This window comes from Silene latifolia, chromosome 1 (genome assembly GCF_048544455.1).
Source record: "Silene latifolia isolate original U9 population chromosome 1, ASM4854445v1, whole genome shotgun sequence".
NCBI classification, from domain to species: domain Eukaryota; kingdom Viridiplantae; phylum Streptophyta; class Magnoliopsida; order Caryophyllales; family Caryophyllaceae; genus Silene; species Silene latifolia.
This window is the reverse complement of record NC_133526.1, coordinates 3,950,933-3,965,007: the sequence shown is the minus strand read 5'-3', so window position 1 is coordinate 3,965,007 and position 14,075 is coordinate 3,950,933. Positions and strand designations below refer to the sequence as shown.

The 14,075-nt window shown below is 37.6% G+C and overlaps 1 protein-coding gene across 1 annotated transcript; it reads right to left on the bottom strand.

The window, feature by feature from the left end:
• Positions 1-11,480: 11,480 nt before the first annotated feature.
• On the bottom strand, positions 11,481-12,803 carry LOC141622889 (F-box protein At5g07610-like). Its single transcript, XM_074438948.1, has one exon. It carries the CDS (start codon positions 12,801-12,803, stop codon positions 11,481-11,483), a length of 1,323 nt encoding a protein of 440 aa, XP_074295049.1.
• Positions 12,804-14,075: the final 1,272 nt, after the last annotated feature.

The window sequence follows — 14,075 nt, the reverse complement described above, 5'->3', positions numbered from 1 at the left end:
GCAAACTTTTCAAAGGCTTTATCAATTTTGTTCGTGTATCGCACAAAACCAACTGCTCCTCTTCCAAAAGATGCATATAAATCAATTTGTCATTGTTTGGATGCAAACCTAAATTCCAGATAATACTACCCTGATTTGAGTTGATTTCTTCGATTTTGTCCAAATTGCCGGTGCATAATCCTTCGAAAGTCGTCTTCCATATCAAAGGTACTTGATTCGGGTCCAATTTCCAGACCTTCAACGGGAATTCAATGGCCTTGCCATTTTTGTTGTAGTATACAGAATGTTTCTTGTTAGGGTTATGAATGATGAACAATTTTCCCGAAGACTCTCGCAAATAACCTTCAACTGGTTCTGGCAATTCCGGGAGAATTTCAGCCTCGATTGTGGTGTTGTTACTGTTAGTCGTCTCATCCAAATCAAACGGATTAAACGAAGCGAAATATAACATGTGGTGAAGGTAAATAATGCCGTTACAAACAACACCCTGAAATTTACTATTATAATAACAATGACGATTTGCTTCCAGTTCAGGGTTGATTGATACACGAAGAAGAAATTCCTTCCATTCACAAATCTCGGAACAATAAACCAGCAATTTATAAACAGGAGCCCGACATTGCTGAATTACAACCACCCGATACTTGTAATCTTGGGTGTAGTCATCAGGTTGTTGGCATACTAATCCAATCCATGGCTTCAAACCAAACAAACGCAATTCATTGGTAATAACACGGCATGGTGGCAGAGCAACCAATTGCTTGGTTATCGGATTGGCAATGTTAAAAACAGGATCACTTCCTCTGGTCAGGGGACCGGAACATAAGACTAAGTCTTTGAAAATTGCCTCAATAACATAAGCACAAGGTAAGAATATCATCGAGAATATTGGGGACTTAAACACGGTTTCATTGACTCGCATTACATCAATCATATCTACAATAAAGGTCCATAGCGGCTCGTCGTCATTAATATTGGGACCTGATTTGGAAAGAGTAGTGCTTTTCTTCCTATGATTGCAGAAGTGAGTCGCAAATTTAGGGTCGGTGATTATAGAACACCAACGCTTGTTTACAGGAATGCATGCTAATACCGATGTACCATAGGGAAGTCTAAACAATATTTGAGTTAACATATTGTCATCCAAATCGTCAATTGTTGTTGAAGTACGACCACCGCCACCAACCTCATGACGGCCGTCGTGGTTCATGGCTAGTGTTGTTGCAACAATATTACATACAAGTATACAACAACCGATATACATGTTATATAGGAAGCTAAATTACAAAATTACTAAAGCATCCTTCCTAACTTTCCTTTTCCTAGTCGGAGTAGAATAGTATTATATACTCCCTCCTATTCATAATAAACTTCCCTATTTCCTTTTCCGTCTATTCACAATAACTTCCCTATTTCATTTTTGTTAACTGTTTGTGTGGTACAAAATAAAAGGGGGGGGGGGGGGGGGGGGGTTTATTGTGAATAGAAGGGAGTATATTATATTTAAATATTATATATTCTTTTAATCGCCTAATGTTTGTGCAAGATCTATATACTATACAGCGACATCCGAACACAGCTAATTGAATCCAAGGGGTGTAGTCATGGATAGAACTTGAAGCGCGCAATAAGCTGCAAGAAGAAATAACATAACAAGTGACGACACTCGACCTGCAAAGAGTGATGCAAACAACACGGAGAACCTGAAAAATGCTAGACAATAATAAACTTTTTTTTTAAACAAGACAATAATAAACTTTTTGATTAATTATCAATGTGGTCTTATTTTTCGAGCGATATTAGATGGTCCAAAATTTAAGAACAGCTCGATAATATATGTAGTGTGCTTACAATATAGGCAAGTGGAATTAAACTTGAGTAAATACCGTCACTATATTAAACATAAACATTAGGATTCAAAGAAGTACTGTATGTGCCATTGGACGAGTATGCCTTACTATGACAAGTATGCCTTAGGAACTGAGGTGGGCCACCACTGGAGCTCGAGTCTATCAAATGTCTCTAAATTATATATCGGCGACAGATTTTTTAAAGACTTTATCAATTTTGTTCGTGTATCGCAACAAAAAAACTGGTGCTCTCGCCAAAGATGCACATAAATCAATTTGTCATTGTTCGGGTGCATCCCTATATTCCAGACTTTCATGTCGTAGCCTGAGTAATCATCATAAGGTGGTTCGATCACATTGCCCGAGCATGAACCTTCGAAAGTTGTCTTCCATATCAAAGGTACTTGATTTGGGTCCAATTTACAGACCATCAACCGGAGTTCAATGGTCCTCCCACGTTTGTCGTACCACAAAGAACGTCTCTTCTTAAGGCTATGTATAATGAACAATTGTCCTGAAGATTCTCGCAAATAACCGTCAATTGGGTATGGCAATGACGGGAGAACCTTAGCCTCAATGGTAGTAGTCTCAGTCGTCTCGTCCACATCAAACGGATTAAACGCAGCAAAATATAACTTATGGTGAAAATAGATGATGCCGTTACAAACAACACTCTGAAATTTATTATTATAATAAAGATGGTTTTGAGCTGCTAGTTCAGGGTTGATTGATATACTAAGGTAAAATCTTTTCCATACGCCAATCTCGGAACAATAAACCAGCAATTGATAAACCGGTGGTGGGCAATGATCAATGACAACAACCCGAAACTTGTAATCTTGGGTGTAGTCAGAAGGCTGTTGACCTACTAAAGTAACAAATGGCTGCAAACTCAATTGGTTAAAAAAAACCGGGCGTGGTGGCAGAGCAACCCATTGTTTGGTTAGTGGATTGGCAAGAAAATAAATAAAAATCCAATCGCCTCTTGGACTGGTAACATGACTGGAACATAAGACTAAGTCCATGAACGTTGCCTCAATATGGAAGAACTTACAAGGTAAGAATCCTAGCGAGAATTTCGGGGACCCAAATATGGCTTCATTCGCGCTACCATTACCCACACAGTATTGGTACTGAGGGACTTCGTTTGCGTTAGAATCAATCTTATTTGAAACAAAGGTCCATGGTGGTGGTTCGTCAGAGTTTTCCTTCTTATGATTAGAGTAATGAGCTCCAAATTTAGGGTCGGAGATTAAATAACACCAATGTTTGTTCACAAGCTTACATGGTAGTACGGTTGCACAAGAGGGAAGTCTAAATAATATTTGAGTTAACATATTGTCATCCAAATCGTCGATTGTTGTTGAATTACTACCACCACCACCACTACCACTACCAATGTCGTTCATCTTTCGTGTTTCTTTAGATCTAGTCATGGCTCTCTTTCTCTATGTTTTGTGTGTTGCTGCAACAATATTATAACATACACAACAAGCAATTATCTTAAATATTGTTACCTTTTTTTACCAAAAACGACGACTTTCCTTTTTTTTTTTTTTTTTTTTTGTTTCTCTTTTTAATCTTGGTCATCAAATGAACACATACGTAAATAGTTGTAGCAAAGCGAGTTTACCACAAACCAATAAAGAAAGCGGAACTTTAGTGCGATATTGTAGGAATGAAGGAGGTTCCCAACATCTATGTCTCGATCAGGTCAGGTCAAGTCAGGTAATATTGAGTATAGATGTGCATTGTAATTTGGGTCGAATTATTTTGAGTCGTTATTGCTTTTGCTATTATACTTTGGATGCCTAGTCAAATTGATTAAGTAAACTATTTAAATTTGTTATTTTAAGTCAGTTTCAGGTCGAGTCTTTCAAGTCAAATAATATTCGAGTCAGTGGTCTTTCAAGTGAAGTCATGATCCGACTTATCACACTGTTTACTGATAGCACGACTTGCAAGTGTAAGGCCAATGAGCACAGCAAGCGGACAAGACTGACACCAGGTTGGATACTGTACCTAAGATGACTACTTGATACTATATTTAAAGTAAAGCAACTATAGAAGCAAGGCATGCATATGATAGAACTGGTAACATCCAGGTTGGATACTGTTAGAGTATAAAATCGATCTTGGAACTTCAACCATCGGCCTTCAGAAGCTATTGGTTGAGATGGTTTCATGACATGGTATAACTTTGTTTCCTTTCGAACGAATATTAGATAGCACAAAATTGAAGAACAGCTCATTGATGTAACAACAATATAAAAGACGATTATTTTGGATTGTAAAGGGAAAATAGATACCCGCGAATAACTTAGGTCACAAAAGTTTTGTTAGGGTGAAATTGCGGAAACAAGTACTCTTATGAGTCTATTGAGAGGCATTCGACAAGTAGGCCTTAGGAACTGAGGAGGGCCACCACTGGAGCTCGAGCCTATTGCCAAACATCTCTCCATTAAATCTCACCAGGCTTTTTGAAGGCTTTATCAATCTTGTTTGTGTATCGCACAAAACCAATAGCCCCTGCTGCACATAAAGATGCATATAAATCAATTTGTCATTGTTCGGGTGCATCCCTAATCCTGGGAGTAAAGTTTCTCTATTGGCTGGTTCGAGTTTGTTCAGATTGCCCGTGCATAAACCTTTGAAAGTCATTTTCCATATCAAAGGTACTTGATTCGGGTCCAATTTCCAGACCGCCAACGCTAATTCAATGGCCTTCCCACGTTGTATGTAGTACATAGGATAATAATCCTTGTTAGGGTTATGCATGATGTACAATTGTCCCGAAGACTCTCGCAAAAAACAGCCAACTTGAGATGCCAATGACGGGAGAACCTTAGCCTCAATGGTACTAGTATTGTCAGTCGTCTCGTCCACATCAAATGGATTAAACGCAGCGAAATATAACATGTGGTGAAGGTAGATGATGCCGTTACAAACAACACCCTGAAATTTATTATCATAAATACGCCCTTGAGCCGCTAGTTCAGGGTTGATGGATACGCTAAGATTAAATTTCTTCCATTCACAAATCTCAGAACAATAAACTCGCAATTGATAAACCGGTGGTGGATCGTGATTAATCACAACAACCCTAAACTTGTAATTTTGGGTAAGGTCATAAGGCTGTTGGCATACTAAACCAGCCCATCGCTCAAATGATTGCCATTGGTTGTCGGTAATACGAGGACATGGTGGCAGAGCAACCCATTGTTTGGTTACTGGATTGGTAATATAATAAATCTTATCACATTCATGATTGGAACATAAGACTAAGTCCATGAAAGTTGCGTCAATACGGAAAAACAAAGGTAAGAATTTCAGCGATAATTTTGGGAACCCAAACACGGCTTTATTGGTGATACCTTCATCCCCACAGTATTGATGCCGAGGTATCTGAGTATCCATCATAATTGCTGTAAACGTAAATGGTGGCTCGTCGTCGCCAGTATTCTGACCTAATAACTTCGAAAGAGTAGTGCTTTCTCTCTTATGATAAGAGTAGTGAGACCCAAATTTAGGGTCGGAGATTAAAGAACACCAACGTTTATTTACAAGCTTACATGCTACAATAGCTGCACAAGACGGAAGTCTAAATAATATTTCAGTTAACATATCATCATCCAAATCGTCGATTGTTGTTGAATTACCACCACTGCCACCGCTGCCGCGGTTCATCTTTTGTGTTTTATTACTGTATTATTAACCAGCCTAAGCAATTGAAGAAAGAAAGGGGAAGTTTGGCGTCTTGGGGCGTTATTAAAGGGGATTTCTCGCATCTAGGTCTCCATCTGGTCGGGTCTGGTAATATTGAATATATATGTTCCTTATATTTTGGGTCGGGTTATTTTCAATCGCTATAGGTCTAGTTATTACTTATTAATAAGTCACTTTGGACGTTGAGTCATATTATTATTATTAAACCTTTATTTATTACCTTATGGTTTTTGATATATACAACCCATTAGGTTGTATATAAGTATTTAATATCTTCTATATTTGGTACTCCAAGTTAGGAATTCAAAATTAAATTATACACGTTCCAATGCTAAGGGTTGTTTCTTTTTTTGGATTGGCGACATTATTTACCGTCGCTAAATTAGTGACCGAATGTCGTCGCTAATCCTCTTAATCCGTCGCCAATTTGGCGACCACCAGCACTATCCATCGCCAGTATTAGCTACAAAAATCAGTCGCCCGAGTCTATCTAGGCGACTAAGCGTTGCGACGACAGATGGGCGACTATTTTCGGTCGCCAATTTCATTTTAGCGACGCCAATCCATCGCCTATTTTAGTCGCCCGGGTAGTGAATTCTTGTAGTGGTTTATACCATTTCTCCCTAACCACTAAGGCTCTGTTTGGTAAAACTGACTGAAATGGTACCTGAAATCTGAAAAGGTACCTGAAACCTGATAAGGTGACTAAAATTAAAAAGGTACCTGAAAAGCTAGCTGAAAATTGGAAACTGATAAGGTAGCTGATTAATTGTAAAGTGTTTGGTAAAACTAACTGAAAAGGTAACAGATTTTTTGTAAAATGACATAAAAGAATATTAATAATTATAATAAATTAATTTAAATAAAGGGTAAATATGTAAAGTACAACATTTCAGCTACCTGAAACTTTAAAAAGCTACCTGGAGTAACTTTTCATTTCAGGTACCTGAAAAGTCATTTCAGGTACCTGAAATGACTTTACCAAACAGCACTAGGTAAAACAACTACCTGAAATATTAGTCAAATCAGGTTCCTTGGTCAAATCAGGTACCTGAAATGCCTTGCCAAACATAGCCTAAAACTTGGGAGATACGGTCTTTTAATAAGTTATTTATTGAAAGACAAGTCTTTCGTATCTTTTGTTTGTATTTCGTGACCCTTTTGTTGTTGATCGTGACATAATAAATGTACTTATTTTATCTTTAATCCTGATTAGTATCTATTTTATTACCTTTAGTACCACTTTTTTAAAAAATTGTAAAATAGTCCCTCAATAAGCTATTAAAAGACCGTCTCTCAGAAAACTTACTCGTGCCACATCATGTTGTATTTATATAGGGTGTTTGACAAAACGAACTTCGATAACTTGATAATCACGTAATATATCGTTTTCTTTATAAAGTATTTCTTCCCTATTACGCCTTTGGGTTACAAGAAATCTTCCGTAGGATAATAATACACCAAATTTCCCTCTTGTTCTAAGGCAAGAAACAAGAGAAAACTTTATGAAGTTTTTATTTGTTTGTTATGCAAAAATCTGAATAATAAAGTTTGTTTTATTATTTTTTTTTCTAACCTTTTCTCATGCATATCTTGTATATATAGTCCCTCTTATTCTATATTTTCTTCCCTATTTTCTAAAACGGATTATTCAGGTTTTCTTTCTCTTTCTTATTTTGGAAACTTTTACACTTATTTTATTCATTTCTCTTTCCTATCATCAAACCCCACCCAACTCTTTTACTCATATATTTATTATTTTCCTTAATGTTTTAACCCCGTCATTCCTTATTTAACTCATAATTATTCATCCATCTCTCCAACCACCAAACCCCACTCAACTTTTTACTCTTATTTTATTCCCCTCCTTAATTCTCATGCCCACAAACAAGGGGAAGAAAATATAGAATTAGAGGGAGTATATACTAATGCAATTTATACAGAAAGAGAAAAGTAGTTATCATCCAAAGGATCATAAAGATAAATACGAAACAATGCAACATGGTTTATAGCAATTAATTGCAAAAACCTCATAAACATCACTCGCCCCGATTGGGGACGTAGCTTTACCAATTTATGTAAATTGAATTGGTTGAATTTTGGCTAAGTATTTGAACAAACACTTCCCCAATCATCGACCCCGATCGGGTTTAGCCAACTCTTCATTTTCGAGCTTTATAATACATGCCCAAGTACTTATCGAGGTCCATATAACATCGACTATATTGCATTGTAACTTTATTCTTTAAAACCGCACATTCAAACTCGTTTATATGAGCGTGTACTCCCATGATCCACATTCCTTAACCCATATTATAACGGTCAACCTTGCTACGATTTTTGGCCAAATCCCAATTACATTCAAATAATATCGTGATTAACTTAAATCACCAACACATCAAGTCATCTCTTGGATATAAACTTAAAATGCCTTAACAAACGAACAAAAAACGAGGCACAACTTAATAAGCGATATGCTAGCTATAGTCCCAATTCTCAAACATCTCAAGTACGAAGTCAGCAAGATGATACGATCTAAATTGAGACGGAAATTTAAAAGGATAGAAATGCAGCTGTTCGACCGCAAGGATCGATAGGCTACCCCAATAATAGAATTGTGGTGAATTAATCACCCAGATTCCATTATAACAAATGAGATAAATCTCACAAGTTCATTCATAAAATTCATTGATTGATGATTACACATTAACTAATACCATTATATAGCCTCTAATGACTTGGAGAATAAGAAATAGAAGAGAAAGTTACTAGACTACCCTCCACTCATATTTCGGTGTGTATCACAAGACTACCAAATGTAATTGCGAAGTAATAAGTTCGACAAATAGAAAGCCAAAGCGAATCAAATTTGATAACTTCACAGGGAAGTTCATGAGAGCTGAACTACTAATTAAGGCTGACAAGCAACAAGAAATAATGTCAAAAATCCAAGTGAGCAAAGGAAAGAACAGCAAGCAATAAAATACGAATGATGATAGCAAACTACGACATTACCAAATGATGTATGCAATGCTTACCTGAAAAAGAAATAAACTCGAATAGTGTAGTCACTAAATATAGAAAGCTGACAACGTTTGTATTCGATTATTTTGTATTGTAAAGCGAAAACATATATTCGCGAATAACGCAGGTCACAAAAGTAGTGGGGATGAAATTGTGGGAACAAGTATGAGTCTTATTGAGAGGCATTTGACAAGTATGCCTTAGGAACTGAGGTGGGCCACCACTGGAGCTCGAGCCTATCAAATGCCCCTGCATTATGTGTGCCCAGACTTTGTAAAGGCTTTATCAATCTAGTTCGTGTATCACACAAAACCAATTGCTCGTCTGAATAAAGACGCATATAAATCAAATTGTCATTGTTCGGGTGCATCCCTAATCCTCCGAAAAAAACTTCCCTAATTGGAAAAACTACTTCACTGGCTGCTGGTTCGTATTTGTTCAGATTGCCGGTGCATAAACCTTTGAAAGTCATTTTCCATATCAAAGGTACTTGATTCGGGTCCAATTTCCAGACCACCAACGGTAATTCAATGGCATTCCCACGTTTACTGTAGTACGCAGAATAATAATCCTTGTTAGGATTATACATGATGTACAATTGTCCCGAAGACTCTCGCAAAAAACAGCTAGCTGGGGCTGCCAATGACGGGAGAACCTTAGCCTCAATGGTAGTAGTACTGTCAGTCATCTCGTCCACATCAAATGGATTAAACGCAGCGAAATATAACATGTGGTGAAGGTAGATGATGTCGTTACAAACAACACCCTTAAATTTATGATTATAATAACTACGATAACTTGCTGCTAGTTCAGGGTTGATGGATACGCTAAGATTAAATTTCTTCCATTCACAAATCTCAGAACAATAAACTCGCAATTGATAAATTGGTGATCGACAGTGATTAATCACAACCACCCGAAACTTGTAATTTTGGGTAAAGTCGTCATAAGGCTGTTGGCATACTAAACCAACCCATCGATCCAATGGACATTCATTGTCGGTAATACGAGGACATGGTGGCAGAGCAACCCATTGCTTGGTTACTGGATTGGTAATGTAATATTGGAACACAATATTGGAACATAAGACTAAGTCCATGAAAGTTGCCTCAATACGGAAATAACAAGGTAAGAATTTCAGCGATAATTTTGGGAACCGAAACATGGCTTTATTGGTGATACCTTCATCCCCACAGTATTGGTGCCGAGGTATCTGAATATCCATCATAATTGCTATAAACGTAAATGGTGGCTCGTCGTCGTCAGTATTGTGACCTAATAATTTCGAAAGAGTAGTGCTTTCTTTCTTATAATAGGAATAGTGAGACCCAAATTTAGGGTCGGAGATTAAAGAACACCAACGTTTATTTACAACCTTACATGCTACTATAGGTGCACAAGATGGAAGTCCAAATAATATTTGAGTTAACATATAATCATCCAAATCGTTGATTGTTGTTGAATTAGCGCTGTCGCTGCCACTGCCGTTGCTGCCGCCACCGCGGTTCATCTTTTGTGTTAACCAGTCTAATTAATTGAAGAAAGACAGGGGAAGTTTGGCGGCTTGGGGCGTTATTAAAGGGGATTCCTCGCATCTAGGCCTCAATCTGGTCGGGTCAGGTAATATTGAGTATATATATGTGCCTTATATTTCGGGTCGGGTTGGGTTATTTTGAATCGTTACAGATAGACCTGACAAATAGATTAGGTCGTATCGTGTTTGTGTCCGTGTAAACTTTAAACGGGTCATCACTACCTGACTCTAACCCGACCCAATTACATAAACGAGTCATTTGTCTCAACCCTAACCCAACCCAACTTACTGTTTAATTCATTTATCTTTTAGCCGATAATTTTTAACCCATTTAACATGTTTAACCCAATAAACTAATAAAATAAGCTAAGCGTTAGACCCTATTATCCCAAAATTGATGAATAAAAATACTTATTTTTAAGTTGTTTGTTTGGATTATTGATTCAAAATATATTACGACACTTTTAAATAAATGGGTTATTCGTGTCGAATTCGTGTCAAAAGAGCTCAACCTAATCCGACCCATTTAAGTTTTGTGTTGTGTTCGTGTAAACCAATCACTTAAATCGGTCATGACGTCTTAACCCTAATCCGCTAATTTCGTGTTGGGTTTGTGTCATCTTTTTGGATCGTGTCAATGATTGCCACCTCTACTTACAGGTTTAGTTATTGAGTCACTTTGGACGTTGAGTCGTACAGTATTAATTAAGTAACGTATAATTGTCCTGGTCATGTTTGGGTCAATATTAAGATGAATATTTTATGTACTCGTATTTTGCGAAAACACTTATTTATAATCGAAAAATGTTTGATTGTTGATCTTTTGTTTTGTAAATTGTAACGAATATATTATTAAGAGTGAATTTAAATTTGTTATTTTGAGTCATCTTCAAGTCGAATCCTTCAAATCTAGTCATATTCGAGTCAGTGGTTTCAACTACGAATAACTGAACAAGGAGGATAAGAGAAAAATAATACTCCTATATAGAAAGGTAAACAAATAAATGAGACATCTATGAATAAAATTCGTAAACAAATGACAAGGACAAAGGAAATGATTTGTTAAATATTCTCGTACGAAACCCCTCTCGTATAAGTTTCGGAAATATGCAGATTTGCCCTGAAGCCATACTGCTCAACAAAGAAGGCGGCCATCATCTCAACCGTCAGCGCAAAACCGCAAAAGGATGACAGACATATAGGAAAAAAAAATTAATGGATACTGTAATAATGGATACTACATCTCCCAACTCCGATATAGGACAAAAAATAGAAACTAGAAAAATAAGGGCAAAGCGAAAAATATACCAGCGAATATGGGTGAAATTGTGAAAACAAGTATGAGTCTATGGAGAGGTATTTGACAAGTATGCCTTAGGAACTGAGGTAGGCCACCACTGGAGCTCGAGTCTATGAAGCAACTTGAAACGATATCCTGGAAGACTAAATAAAGGCTTGATCAATTTTGTTCTTGTATCGCACAAAACCAAGCGATCCTCTCGCCAAAGAAGGATATAAATCAACTTGTCATTGTTCGGGTGGATACCTAAATTCCAGACAAAGTGAATATTGCCGCGGTATGATGACTTTATATCAAAGGGGTTATTCACATTGCCTCTGCATGAACCTTTGAAAGTCGTCTTCCATATTAAAGGTACTTGATTCGGGTCCATTTTCCAGACCTTCAACGACAATTCAATGGCATTCCCACGTCGCTTATAGCTCACATAATTTTTCTTGTTAGGGTTATGAATAATGAACAATTTTCCCGAAGACTCTCGCAAATAACCTTCTTCAATTGATGGGTCTGGCAATATCGGGAGAACCTTAGCCTCAATTTTCCTAGTCTCAGTCGTCTCCTCCACATCGAACGGATTAAACGCAGCAAAATATAACCTATGGTAAAGGTAAATGATGCCGTTACAAACAACACCCTGAAATTGGGTATCATAAAGATGCTTTTGAGCCGCTAGTTCAGGATTGATGGATACGCTAAGATTAAATTTCTTCCATTCACCAATCAGGGAGCAATAAACCAGCAATTCATAAACCGGTGGTGGACAGTGATTAATGACAACAACCCTAAACTTGTAATTTTGGGTAAAGTCGTCATAAGGCTGTTGGCATACTAAACCAACCCATGGCTTGGATGGGCATTTGTCGTCGATAATAGCAGGGGATGGTGGAAGACGAACCCATTGCTTGGTTAGTGGACTGGTAATGTAATAAATCCGACCCTGACTATAACTGGTCTTAGGATCGGAACATAATACCAAGTCCTTGAAAGTTGCTTCAATAACGACACCACAAGGTATGAACCTCAGCGAGAATTTTGGGGACCCAAACACGGATTCAATTGTGCTAGTATTATCATCGTTCAATAAAGGACCGTTATCATCGTTCTTACTTGCAATAAAAGTCCATGGTTTGGATAGACTAGTGTTTTCCTTCTTATGATCGGAGAAGTGAGACGCAAATTTAGGATCGGAGATTAAAGAACACCAACGTTTGTTTACAAGCTTACATGCTATTATAGGTGCACAAGACGGAAGTCTAAATAATATTTGAGTTAACATATTGTCATCCAAATCGTCAATTGTTGTTGAATTACCACCACCACCGCCGCCGCCACCGTCATTTATCCTTCGTTTTTTTTTAGGTCTACTCATGGCTCTCTTTCCTTGTGATTTCTGCGTTGTTGTCATCAAAATCTTATGTATATACAAGTACTAGTTTTCCTTTTCCTGGTAGGAGCGAGTAGAATTATTATATTATATTCTTTTTAATCTTGCTTGGCCATCAAGTATACAAAATAAAGAACTGATCAATCAGATTGTTTTTACCATAAACTAGGGGTGGTCAACAGTGCGGGTCGGTCTTGGTAACCCGACCCGCCTGTGACCCGTTGATGAATCTGGCCCGCCAGAACCGGACCCGACCAGACCCGCCCCTATATCCGGGCCGGTTACGGGTCCCCAAATGTCAAACCCAGCTCATCCAAACCCGAACCCGTCCTAGACCCGCCTCACGGGTCACTTCTAACCCGGCCCACACTGACCCGCCTCAACCCGGCCCGCACTGCCCCTTTACCCGGGCCGGTTCCGGGTCTCCCAAATCCTGACCCGACCCGTTCCTGACCCGTCGCGGACCCAGCCGACCCGCACTGTTGACCACCCCTACCATAAACCAGCCTTAAATAAAGAAAGCAAGAGGAGTTTTTGGGCGTTTTTGATAGGTCGGGTACGGTACGTCGGTACCTCGGGTAACGTTGAGTATATGTACTTTATCGTATAATTTGGGTTAAATATTACTGTCAATTTTTTTTTTGGGTGAATCGCAATATTATTGTTAATTTTCAAAAATAAATCACGATTTTTTTCAAAAATTATATTTCTAACAAATCAAACATCGAACATTTAGAATTAACGGACAGATCGAATAGTCCATTGGAGATGAAGAAGTATACATTCTATATAATAATATAAAAAGGTAACATGTTTTAAGCGCCACGTGGCGGCCTCTTGCTTGTACTTATAGTACTATATACAGTTAATGTATTATACAAGTTATTTAATGTAGTTGAGCTTTGTTATAAAGTTATCGAGCTCTACTAATTATCGAGTTATGATATAAAGTTATTGAGCTTAACAGAATAATTATTAAGCTCAATAACTCCATAAAATTGCTCAGTAATTTGTAAAATAGCTCAGCAACTTTGTGTAAGAGTTCAACAACTTTGAGGCGGTTGTACAATACTACTATACAACTGGTTGTAGGATATTATTTGTGTGCCATATAGGCATATTTTTTATTGTAAACTAAGAGGGTAAGATGGTAATTTAGAAGTAACCAAGTTACCTAACCAATAAATAATAATAAGTGCAATACTTACTCCTAATTAGAGAATATCGTTATCCCTCCGCCTTATATTCACCGTTATA